The sequence below is a fragment of the Penicillium cinerascens genome (genome assembly GCF_028974065.1).
Source record: "Penicillium cinerascens strain IBT 15544 chromosome Unknown scaffold_4_segment0_segment0, whole genome shotgun sequence".
In the NCBI taxonomy this organism is placed as follows: Eukaryota; Fungi; Ascomycota; class Eurotiomycetes; order Eurotiales; family Aspergillaceae; genus Penicillium; species Penicillium cinerascens.
In genome coordinates this window covers 1465228-1477836 of record NW_026695297.1, presented here as the reverse complement: position 1 = coordinate 1477836, position 12609 = coordinate 1465228, and the positions used below count along the sequence as shown (strand labels likewise).

Genomic DNA, 12609 nt, shown 5'->3' with positions numbered 1-12609 from the left:
CCCGTGAGCCCGGGTCTATGTCTACTTCGGCACAATTGGTCCTATCTTTACCCCTCCATTGGTTTCTATATAGCTAGCTGTACAGCTAAGCTATAGACTCTACCCCGTAGACTCAAGGGGAAAATTCTTCACTCGATGCGCTCCAATCAAACAGTACAGCCGATGGAAGTGAACCAGTGGTCGAGAGCGCATCCTACGTCGTATCCTGGCTGCATCGGTCTTCATGGATGACGAAGCGACCGAGCTTTCGTACCGAGAATGGGATGACCGGGCACCCGCCGGGTGTGGGAGCGTCCAGGAACATCACCAACCTACCCACCTTTCGTGCATTCTTGAGTACAGACGACCGGAGAAATTTCATTTAAAAGATGTCCTGAAAAAGAAGACCAATAACTTATAGAAAAATAATCGGTTACTCATCTGAATTCTAAAACACATATTCTGCACAGTAACCACCCACGCACCCAGCCATGTGGTCGGCTGAGACATATCTATTTAGGAAAAGATTTAGGAAAAGCAGGCTTCTAGGTGCTTCTGCAGAACAGAGGTGATATTAGTCCGTAATAACACCGGTACTCTATTAGTTGGAAAATCAATGGCGAGGATCCTGGAGTGCCTCAGGCTCCGAATCACTTGTCCGCTGCTTAGTCACGTGGCTTGTCGACGCGCCGTCATGTGACCTCACTGGAAGCTCCTCGATGGGCGGCGCTAGAAGCTCCCCAGATTGCGCCGGTTGTCCCTTCTATCATCTTTGCCCATCTCACTATCCATCACTCAGAATATCGACTCGACTTGTCCTCCGATCAAACCCTCGTTTGACATTCCTGACTTCCTTCGACTCGTTCCTGCGAATCTCGTTCGCCGTCCATCATGAACGGCGCCAGCGACCCCGAGCGGGAGCAGGCGCTCGAAGATTATAAAAAGAGCTTGCTCGAGCTTCGAGAATGGGAAGCCAAGTTGAAGACCCTCCGCATGGGCATCAAGGATCTGTCACGGGAGTTTGATGTCTCCGAAGAGAACATCAAGGCACTTCAAAGTGTTGGTCAGATCATCGGCGAGGTGTTGAAACAGCTGGACGAGGAACGATGTAAGTCCCCCACAACCATCCTGAGGCCTTTGAGTGCAGGGAATCAAAAGCTGATTCGTTACAGTCATCGTCAAGGCATCATCGGGACCGCGATACGTTGTCGGCTGCCGTTCCAAGGTCGACAAGGCCAAGATGAAGCAGGGCACACGTGTGGCCCTGGATATGACAACACTCACCATCATGCGCATGCTGCCTCGCGAGGTCGATCCCTTGGTTTACAACATGTCTTTGGAGGATCCGGGCCAGATCAACTTTGCTGGTATTGGTGGTTTGAATGATCAGATCAGAGAGCTGCGCGAGGTGATTGAGCTGCCATTGAAGAACCCGGAGCTCTTCCAACGTGTGGGAATCAAGCCACCGAAGGGTGTCCTGCTGTATGGGCCTCCGGGTACGGGTAAGACGCTGCTCGCCCGAGCGGTGGCTAGCTCGTTGGAGACCAACTTCTTGAAGGGTATGTCCTTTATCCCTTCCTTGATAAACATGCATCCTCTAACACTTCCTTTCAATTAGTGGTTTCCTCCGCTATCGTCGACAAATACATCGGTGAATCCGCCCGACTAATCCGTGAGATGTTCGGCTACGCCAAGGAGCACGAGCCCTGCATCATCTTCATGGACGAGATTGACGCTATCGGTGGTCGACGATTCTCAGAGGGTACATCCGCAGATCGAGAAATTCAGCGAACGTTGATGGAGCTGCTGAACCAGCTGGATGGATTCGACTACCTGGGCAAGACCAAGATCATCATGGCCACCAACCGTCCCGACACCCTGGATCCTGCCCTGCTGCGTGCCGGTCGTCTAGACCGAAAGATTGAGATTCCTCTGCCTAACGAGGTCGGCCGCCTGGAGATTCTGAAGATCCACACAAGCACGGTACAAATCGATGGAGATATTGACTTTGAGAGTGTGGTCAAGATGAGTGACGGTCTCAACGGTGCTGATTTGCGTAATGTGGTGACTGAAGCGTAAGTTTCCTCCGGGCATTTGATATTGTCCGTCAATCAGATTCGCTAACATACAACAGTGGCCTGTTCGCCATCAAGGATTACCGCGATGCCGTCAACCAGGACGACTTCAACAAGGCCGTGCGAAAGGTGGCGGAATCGAAGAAGCTGGAGGGTAAGCTGGAGTACCAGAAGCTGTAATTGTATCTACGTCTGGGTAGTCAAACCGGGACATTTCATGCTATTAGAGATTCGCATTACAGAATTCTATACGTCATCTGTCGAGTGTCGAATCGTTGAGACTTTGTCAGGCGGGGCACCACCTTGCATCGTACAGCGGAGACTTTAATCTGCCTCTCGTACTTCAACCTCATATGAATCGATTGAGACTCATTAAAATAATTATTCCATCGAACTGTTAAGCTCATGGTGCACTTCTATCTATCACCATGTGACCCGGACGTGATTCGGCGGGCCACAGTTATCGGTTCTCCACTTCCCCAACCGCGGCGCTTCTCCCTGACCCTGACGCGCCCCCAGTTCCATTGTTGCAGTGTGAATCGCAGATTCCTTTCGGGATATGTTTTCGATACTTTAGCTTTTTACAGAATTACATCCTGTGCTTTTGAATACGGATTTCGCCGAGTCGGGCAACCAAAGACAACCGTCGGCTTGGACACGGTGACACGTTTCGGATTGGCCCTTTTTGCCTTTACGACTTCAGAGAGCTCATTACAACAGGCTATCTGACGCCACGGAGTATAGTATGCAATCATGCAGAGCTGCAAACAACCTAGTGCCCTCAAAGGGTAGAACGTGCACTTTTGACTGACTATTGCATGCTTCTAGGGCAACAGCGAGAACCGCGAATTCGTCCCCGCAATCCAGTTCCCAAGAGAGAGTTTCCAATAAGACCGACGTACCGCTCTCGAGTCTCGCTCCCATGCTCCTGCACTAGGAACCTGTACCATCAGCATATTCACGGAGACGGAACAAGCGGGGGTTGAACAAGGATAGCCATGTCTTTTCAGGCGCCGCACTCCGGTACCTCCTGGCGTCCTGCCCAGAATCAGAATGCCCGGAAAGGAATTGCTGGACTCGGTCTCTCAGCACCATCGATGGGTGGCTTCTTCGACAATGACCGCACCCTCCCCATGTACAAAGACAAGCCTTACTTTACACCACGGCGCACGGCACCACGACGATGGGGAAAACCGTTGGGTATACTGGGTGTCTTTACCCTATTTTTGCTCTGGTATTTCTATTATAGTCCAGGCCTACCAGCATGGAAAGGCGCAGAGTCGTCGGACAAAGGGGTTGAGCTCTGGAAATGGGCCCAGAGCTTACAAAATGGGCCCACAAAGGGACCCGCGGATTGGGCTGCGCGCCGAGAGAAGGTCCGGGATGCTTTCATTGTCAGCTGGGAGGGGTATGAGAAGGATGCATGGGGTATGTCGGTATTCAAGGATATACTTGGCAGGAAAGCTAATGATGGATCGCCCCAGGCTACGACGAATATCACCCTGTGTCTGGAGGGAACAGAAATATGGTGAAGGGAGGACTGGGTTGGATTATTGTCGACTCCCTGGACACTATGATTATCATGAACCTCACATCCCAAGTCCGACATGCGCGGCAGTGGATCAAGACTTCGCTGCAGTACAACCAGGATCACGATGTGAGCACATTCGAAACCACTATTCGTATGTTGGGCGGTCTGCTCTCTGCGAACTATCTGTCCGCCAAGTATCCTGCTCTCGCTCCCCTCACAGATGATGATGTCGGTGCCGCTGGAGAGGACTTGTACATCGAAAAGGCCACTGATCTTGCCGAACGTTTACTTGGAGCATTTGAATCGCCCTCCGGCATTCCATATGCGAGCGTGAACTTGAACAAATCAGAGGGCCTCCAATCACACAACGATGGTGGTGCCTCGTCCACAGCGGAAGCAACATCGATACAGCTCGAGTTCAAATACTTAGCCAAGCTAACCGGAGAGGCCGAGTATTGGAAGGTTGTGGAGAATGTGATGCAAGTTGTGGACGATCAAAAACCCCGGGATGGTCTCGTGCCCATCTATATCAATCCCAAAGAAGGAGCCTTCCAAGGCGAAAATATCCGTCTGGGTAGCCGGGGTGATTCCTACTACGGTGAGTTTCCAATCGGCAGTGCTTTGCAATGATTTAAACTGACTTATATCATGGTAGAATACCTTATCAAGCAGTATCTGCAGACATCTGAACAAGAGCCTATTTACAAGAAGATGTGGGACGAGTCCATGCAGGGAATTCGCAAACATCTCCTTGCATTTTCCAAGCACGCACAGCTGCTTGTTCTAGGCGAGCGGCCTTCAGGCTTAGACGGCAAACTATCTCCAAAGATGGACCACCTTGTCTGTTTCATGCCAGGCACCATCGCTCTGGGTGCTACTGGAGGCAAACCATTAGCCGAGGCCAGAAAATCTCCAGACTGGACCCAGCAACGCGAAGAAGAGATCCTCATCTCCAAGGAGTTGATGAAGACCTGCTGGGCGACCTACCGAACGAACCCGACGGGTCTTGCAGGCGAAATATCCCATTTCATCCTCGACGAACCGCCAGTTATGATGGCAAACAAGTACCCCGACCCCTCCCTGAGCTCAACACCCAAAGAGCTGCAAAGTCTCTCACTTCCGTTGACTACGAAAGACGATGGCACGGAACCGTGGCGCAAAGACATCGAGATCCACCAGATGGACCGCCACAACCTCCAACGCCCAGAGACCATCGAGTCCATCTTCTACATGTACCGCATCACTGGCGATGAAATGTACCGTGAATGGGGCTGGGAGATGTTCAAATCATTCGTCCAGCACACCGCAGTGGTCGAAGAAAAGCAATCCAACGTCTCTCCCGGCAACGTTGGTGCCATTTCGCGCATCAAGGGCTTCACCTCCCTCGATGACGCACTTACTGTCCCCGCTAAGAAGCGGGATAATATGGAGAGTTTCTGGATGGCCGAGACGCTCAAGTACTTCTACTTGTTGTTCTCGGATCGTGATTTCGTCTCTTTGGAAGATCATGTGTTTAATACTGAGGCGCATCCATTGCCGCGGTTTAAGCCTAGCGGTGATTTGAAGACGGGGTTGCAGCGAAAGCCTACCCTTTGAAGCTGAGCTTTTCATGTATTCATTGGCGTTATTTCGATCTGTTCTATGGTTCAAAAAAATAATGAAATCTAACTTGTGTTTAAGGACATCTAAATGGGGTCTATCTTGGCTACGCTATGCTTCAAAATTCGAACAGTAAACGAATAACATTTCTCTCGTGAGGAAGATCTGACCAAATAATCGTCTCCAAACAATTCCATCTAACTCCAGCTCCAATCATAATTACGCCTTGATCAGCGTCGCACCTTCATTGCCACGGAAATCACGACTGCGGAACCCGGCCTTGAAAGTAAAAGATCAGTCCTGGGCCGTAATATCCCAGTAACTGACATCCCTACGCATCAAATCGAAAGTAACAGTCTTCTTTTCACCAGCCTTGAGCCAGACCTTATCGAATCCTCGAAGCTGGCTCGGCGGGGTACCAGCCAGAGTCGAAGAGGGGAACTCGACGTACAGCTGCGGCACAGCGTGGCCATCAACGTCTCCGGTGTTGAAATCTCCGCCTGCAGAGTGTACACGGTCTCCCAGAGAGCGGGGTTACCTCCTGGTTCGGTGGGACGCTTGGCCGGGAGGGCAGTAAGCTAACGGGCAGTGACATTCATGAGCTTCCCAGCGTGGATTGAGTAGTGGACTGGGCTATGAGAAATTGGATCGCACCATTCTTGTGGAACAGGAGGTAGATATCACGCATTTCTATTCAGTGTTCTTCAACTATCAGGAACTCGGGTTATGAACTTCATCTTTGAACAAGATACAGCGAGGGGTAACCATAGGCACAATAAAATCGTGGAAACTGGGGACTAGCAGAGAATACCAGGCCAACAAGATATGCTGTATACATCCGAGACGCGTCATTAGATATAATTCATCAATTCAATCCCTCTCCAAGGCAGCATCAATCAACTTCTTAAACCCATCAACAGCACCTCGGAGATCGCGCACAGAGAGACCTTCATTATCACCGTGAGCAACAAAGATGCTTCCTGGTCCATATAGGTAGCGCTTCACGCCAGAGCGGACCTTCAAGTTGGGCACATCAGTTCCATAGTTAACAGGCATGACATCAAATCCGTCAACATCCGTATCCAAGTCTTGAGGCGCATAAGCCTCATTGTGAGAAGTAAAATCAACAACCACATCGGCATCCACGTCGCGCGTGGCATCCTCAACAGCATGACGAATAATCTCACGAGCCTCGGCCGGTGTACCACCAGCCAGGCGCACGGCGACATCGGCCTTTGCAGAGGCAGGAACGACATTGGTTGCGACGCCAGCATCGATCTTGCCGATATTCAGCGTGGTACGTCCGTACTTAGGTGAAGAAGGCAAGCCGCCCTCGCTGGTGGGAATGTCGCCAAGCTCATCGACCCGGGTCAGCGCTGGCAGAATACCGGATACGGCGCTGCGCCCAAGCCACGGATATCCGGAGTGAGCGGCCTTGCCATGAGAGAAGACTTTGAAGCCCAGCATACCCTTGTGACCGGAGACAAGCTTCGCCTCAGTCGGCTCGCCGAAGATGACAGTGTGATAGGCGCTGTCGGAGTTCAACTCCGACTCGGAGAAAGTCTGCATGCCGTCTCCACCGATTTCTTCGCCCACCACGAAGAGCAGACCCAGCTTCGCGTCAGGGTTCTTCTTAAGCGTGTCCAGCACGGCGAAGACCTGAGCAGCGACACTGCCCTTGGCGTCGACGGTGCCACGGCCAGCAATGACAAAGTTCTCCAGGTCGGCCTTGATGTCTTTGGTTTTTGGCTTGTGGACCGAGTACGGGATGAAGGGCGGGACAGTGTCGATGTGGCTGGAGACGAGGATGGAGGGCGGTTCCGACAAGGAAGCAGGGTAGGCGTAGATATTATAGCGAGGCTTCGAGGCTTCGGACTCGTCACCGTCCTTCTTATTCACAGGCGACACTTCCTGTTTCAAGACGGTGAAGTCCTTCGATTCGAGGTACTTCGCAAGGAAGACGCCGACATCGTGCTCGTTGCCGGAGATGGATTCGATCTCAACCAGGTCCCGGTGGAATGAAAGAAGGGGGTCCCTGCTGATCGCACTCTCCACATTCAATAGTCCATTATTATAGCTGTCCGAGGCGTGGGTGGACTCTGGCGACGCGCCGAAAGGTTGCTGCTGTCGGTATGCGGGGTGCGGAGAAGCGAGGACGGTGGTGATGGCCGTCGCGCCCGCCAGATACGAGGTGAGCTTCATGGTGCTCAATTGGACTATTCAAGGATCTGTAATTTTCCGAGCTGCTGAATTTTCACGACTAGGACCTCGATATTGGCAGGCTCGCAGGCATGTTCTGGGTGAATGTCGGCCTGCAGCTGCCGGCGTTGATCTCCCAACCGGTCACGTGAATTGTGATACATAGGAACCGGAGTCGACAACAAATTCAAAGGAGCAAAAAAAGCGGAAGAAGGGAAAATTATTTGGAACGGTATGAAATTAAGCGAGTGTGTGCGTTGACGATATTCTGGGTGTTTGCAAGTGATATTACCTACGTCGGTAGACTTGGACACATACACCGAGTACGAGTATTCACCGGTCCCATTCTCGTGAGAGCCGATAAAGCCGAATCCTGCATGTCTCACTAGCTGAAAATGGAGATACGATACGCGCCCTAGAGAAGTCGATACGTTCATGCATGACACAGTGCCTTTTGCCCCGATGTTTCGGGATCTCGGGGAGGATATAGCGCGCAAAGTGGGTCACCACTTAATGTGTTCATGACTCTATGAACAAATTCCCATGCATACTACCAAATTCGGATCAGGTCCACGCCTTGTTTCAAACTAGATTAACGCCATCCCGTTACGTGGACAAACGCATGGCTGGGCATTACCAACCAAGTCGGCTTCGGGCTTTGCCTAACAGCCGATCTAAAAACTTGAGACATCACTACCCTATGTGAGTGGGAACGGGTCGGATCCCAACGCACATCACTGTTTTGGCAGAGACGATCGGTACAAGGCTTGGTAACGACACACTCTCTGTACCCTATTCTTCCATGCTCATGTGCTTAAAAATACCGGCAAATGATGTGCGGAGAGGACACAAACAAGCATACAAATCCCTGCGCTAGACTATGGACAGTAACATCTAAATCTTGAGTTCGTTGTATATTGTGCGGCATGGGGTTTCCGAAGAGGGGATTCAGCTATTTATGACTCCGTTATGTCACCCAAATTAAGCATAGGATGTGGATATTGTGCTCCAAAGAGAAGTGATCGGCAAAGATGCGGATATACAGGCCGCAGATCATTTGTGCTAAAGAATCAAGGAACGAGCCCGTGCCATTCTTTGGGACTATATAATGTTTCGGTAGCCCCAAGTTGGATAGTATCAAACCACCACAAACCCAGTTCTCACTTCAACCTACTTGCATCTCGGATTATACCTACTTTGACAAAATCTGTTAGGTCCACCAAATGGCCACTTTTGAGAAAAGATTACTTTCAAAGACCGTGGACCATGCTGCTGAGCATGAGCCCGAACGGCTGTTTGCCGTTGTCCCTCGGGGCTCTGAGCTGTCTGATGGGTTCTTCAACATGACCATGAAGGATTTGGCTCGGAGCGTGAACTTCATGTGTTGGTGGATCGAGGATACGCTTGGCCCAAAGTCTGGCCCGGAAACACTGGCATATATGGGCAGCAACGACGTTCGCTATCTTATATTTACTTTGGCAAGCCAGAAGACCGGCTATAGGGTATGGAAACCTAGAAATGAATTTGCCGAGAGCATCCAGCTGACTTGTTACTTCTCACAGGCATTTCTACCGTCCACAAGGAACTCCGACGAAGCACAACTTCACCTGCTGAAAGAAACCGAGTGTTCCAAATTCTTTTTCAGCGAGGAGCGGAGTGCCCGAGTTTTGGAGATCCAAGGGTGGTCGCCGGGTCTCGAGATCTTCCAAGTGCCCTCTTTGAAGACGATACTTAGTGACGAGTCTGGACTACGACCTTATACATTCAACGTGCCCTATGAAGATATGGAAGATGAAGTAACCTGCATCATTCATAGCTCTGGGACAACCGGTAAGTCTTATCCTCCATTATATCAAAACTCTGGCTTTCCATACAAACCGCGATCTTTACTCATGACCTGAATCTTATAGGAATGCCAAAGAAAGTGCCCCTCACAAATGGTTTCTTCATGACTATGGATGCAATGTCACGTTTGGGATGGCCTGAAGGCCGTCGTCCATCCGCATTCCTCGATATGAAACAGCAAGACCGCATCCTAGCTACAACACCCTTCTTCCACCTGATGGGATTCGTTTCCTTTGCATTTGCTATCTTCCATAAGGTGCCCGCCATCTTAGGTCCCGACAAACCCTTATCGGTGGGACATCTGGTAGAGCTCATGAAGATGACCCGCCCAACGGGTGGCTTGTACCCTCCATCACTCTTGGAGGACATGAGCCACTCCGAAGAAGCCCTGGAATGCCTAAAAGACCTTGAATTTGTCGCATTCGGTGGTGCTCCATTGGCCGCTGAGACAGGCGATCGACTCCGCCAATACACCAAGCTGATATCAGTGATTGGAACTAGCGAGATTGGATGGATTCCAACATTGATGCTGGAAGACGATGCGAACTGGAGCTACTTCGAATGGCTTCCCGCATTTGGAATCACTATGCAGGATACGGGTGACGATCTCTACGAAATGGTCATCCCTCGTCGTCCCGATTCTCGAGACTACCAGGGCATCTTCCACACATTCCCCGACCGCGACATCTACCGGACAAATGATCTCTACACTCGGCACCCAACGAACCCCAATCTCTGGAAATATTACGGCCGACAGGATGATGTGATCGTTTTGAGTAATGGCGAAAAGTTCAACCCGGTGACAATGGAACTGATCATTGAGAGTCACCCGTTGGTGTCAAGAGCAGTCGTTTTCGGACAGTCTAGATTCCAGGCTGGTCTTCTGGTAGAACCCCGTCCCGACACTCCGGATATGGACTTGGATGTGTTTGTTGAGGAGATTTGGCCAACAGTGCAGGCCGCAAACCAGACCATTGCTGCTCACGGCCGAGTCATGAAGAGCAAGATCGGATTTGCTTCAAAGGCCAAACCATTCAAGACAACGCCCAAAGGCACCACACAGCGACGTGCGGTGGTTCGGGATTATGAGCATGAAATCAACGACATCTACGAGAAGGACCTCGAAGATGATTTGCAGGAGTGTCTGCCCGAGACGCTCGATCAAAACAGCGTCACGGAATATACCCGGCGGGCCATCGCTAGAGTGTTGGAGAGAACTGATATTCCGGTCAACCAGGACCTCTACAGCGCCGGACTTGACTCCCTGATGACCATGCAAGTTGCAAAGGTGTTGCAGCGAGGCATCCAGAATCGCCAACCACAGGTCAAGCCAGGAGCCATCACTCCCCAGACAATCTATGCCAACCCAACTGTGGAGCAGCTGGCTGGTGTTATTTATGGCATTGTGGAAGGAAAGACTCAAGCGAGCATTCCTCGAGAAGAAAAGATCCGGCGCTTGGTGGAAAAGTACACTGCAGATCTTCCAGAGGTCCGGGATAATCTACCTCAAACCCTGCCAAGCTCCCCTTCGACTGTCATCTTGACCGGTTCCACCGGATCACTTGGTACTTATCTCCTCCACGACCTGCTCAACAAGCCTTCGATTTCAAAGGTTTACTGTCTGAACCGTTCGGATGCCGAAAGCCGACAGAAGAAGAGCATGGAAGACAAGGGGCTGCACGTAGAGGCGGGTGACTGGGCGAGCAAAGTCGAGTTCCTTCAAGCCTCATTTGGAGAGCTCCGATTCGACCTCGATGAAGCCAAATACCAACAGTTGCTGGACTCTGTCGACACGATCATTCACAACGCTTGGAAAGTCGACTTCAACCACTCAGTCGAATCATTCGAGGACACTCACATCAGCGGCGTACGTCGCTTTGTGAACTTTAGCTTGAACAGTCGGTTCAATGCTCACATCCACTTCGTTTCCTCCATTAGCACCGTCGGCTCTTGGACTCCAGAGATGGGATCCGTTGTACCCGAACTTCCAATGGAAGACTGCTCCGTGGTGCTCGCGCAGGGCTATGGCGAGTCCAAGCATGTCGCAGAGCGTATCTGCCTGGAAGCCTCGCGACGCTCCCGCGTCCCTACCACCGTCTACCGCGTGGGCCAGATTGCCGGTCCAACCACATCTAGTGGAGAGTGGAACAGACACGAGTGGCTTCCAACCATCATCGCTACTTCCAAGGCCATGGGAAAGATCCCCAACCGACTGGGCTCCATGCCTGTTGACTGGGTCCCAGTGGTGAGCCGTCGTTCTATCCTCGCATCCCCGTTGAACTTTTTGCTAACCCCCACGTCAGGATACCCTCTCATCCATAATGACAGAAATAGTCCACACTCGCCATGGAGGCCGTTCCGAGTCGCCCGCAGCAGTGTTCCACCTCACCAACTCCGAAACAGCCTCGTGGTCATCGCTCATTCCAGCGATTCAGGATAGATACCAAGTGGAGCCTGTTGACTTCAGTGCCTGGGTTGCAGAGCTTGAGAGCATCCAGAACCCCAACAGCGAAAATGTAGCCGAGAAACCAGCCTTGAAGCTGCTCAGCTTCTACCGCGGGCTGGTTGATGCAAGCCATGCCGCAATGTCCGTGCCTCTGGACGTCAGCAAGGCAAAGCAGGCGAGTGCTACGATGAGATCCCTCGGCCCGATCTCTGCGCCGTTGATGTCGAATTGGCTTCAGCAGTGGCAGTTCTAGAGCTTTCTTTCTTTGGTAGACAGGCTCTAGATACACTTCATTCTATAGATCCTCAATAGGATACAACTTGAACCAATTTACATAAAAATTACTAAATCCAAGCGAAAGTCTAAGGTGAGAGCCATTGATCTCTGACTCAACCGTCCACCATGTACTTTTGCGAAGGGTGCAGGGATCGGGCCGGTGCTTTTCGGGATTGCGTGCTGGTGGGGCAACTGGCATTGAGAGGATGATTCGGAAAGAGAATCTATTCCTGGAAGCTCTGGACCGTGTTCCTTGAAGGCTAGCGAGGATCTTATGATTATGGACCATATGTTAAGTAATCTTGATTTATAATGGTTCCTAGTTCTCGCGAGAACGTGCATAGGTCTATTTGGAGCAACACGAAGGTGCGGGAGCTCGGGCCGCCATGTATAGGTTCCCCTTGCACCGTGCATTAGCGCAAAGGGGATTGAGTTTAGGTTAATACGAGCCTTGAAGACGGTGAACGCTTTGGGACCCAATCTTCAAGCCACATGGAAGTACTTCGGGATTTCTCGGCTTGACTGGTGGTGCTCAAGGTATTCTAGGTTTGGGATAGAGGTAAGAATCAGATCTAAGTTGTATTTTGTACAAGCTCCTAGTTTCACCACAAGATTGGCAAAGGGAATGAGCAGGTTATATACAACATAAAGACAAGACT

At 51.1% G+C, this 12609-nt stretch overlaps 5 protein-coding genes across 5 annotated transcripts; 3 read left to right on the top strand and 2 right to left on the bottom strand.

Annotated features, from left to right (window-relative positions):
- Positions 1–870: 870 nt before the first annotated feature.
- rpt4 (proteasome regulatory particle base subunit RPT4) lies at positions 871–2234 on the top strand (the record flags this gene model as incomplete). The annotated part of the gene is made up of 4 exons (XM_058455595.1): positions 871–1087; positions 1152–1538; positions 1598–2054; positions 2114–2234. 4 exons carry the CDS (start codon positions 871–873, stop codon positions 2232–2234), a joined length of 1182 nt encoding a protein of 393 aa, XP_058305583.1.
- Positions 2235–3151: 917 nt separating this feature from the next.
- On the top strand, positions 3152–5181 carry N7498_008532 (glycoside hydrolase family 47 protein; the record flags this gene model as incomplete). Its single annotated transcript, XM_058455594.1, has 3 exons — positions 3152–3482; positions 3539–4183; positions 4241–5181. 3 exons carry the CDS (start codon positions 3152–3154, stop codon positions 5179–5181), a joined length of 1917 nt encoding a protein of 638 aa, XP_058305582.1.
- A 297-nt stretch (positions 5182–5478) lies between these two features.
- On the bottom strand, positions 5479–5872 carry N7498_008531 (uncharacterized protein; the record flags this gene model as incomplete). Its single annotated transcript, XM_058455593.1, has 2 exons — positions 5479–5684; positions 5839–5872. 2 exons carry the CDS (start codon positions 5870–5872, stop codon positions 5479–5481), a joined length of 240 nt encoding a protein of 79 aa, XP_058305581.1.
- A 182-nt stretch (positions 5873–6054) lies between these two features.
- On the bottom strand, positions 6055–7386 carry N7498_008530 (M20 family metallopeptidase; the record flags this gene model as incomplete). Its single annotated transcript, XM_058455592.1, has 1 exon — positions 6055–7386. One exon carries the CDS (start codon positions 7384–7386, stop codon positions 6055–6057), a length of 1332 nt encoding a protein of 443 aa, XP_058305580.1.
- Positions 7387–8606: 1220 nt separating this feature from the next.
- Positions 8607–11927, top strand: N7498_008529 (putative NRPS-like enzyme; the record flags this gene model as incomplete). Its single annotated transcript, XM_058455591.1, has 4 exons — positions 8607–8885; positions 8946–9213; positions 9294–11473; positions 11532–11927. 4 exons carry the CDS (start codon positions 8607–8609, stop codon positions 11925–11927), a joined length of 3123 nt encoding a protein of 1040 aa, XP_058305579.1.
- Positions 11928–12609: the final 682 nt, after the last annotated feature.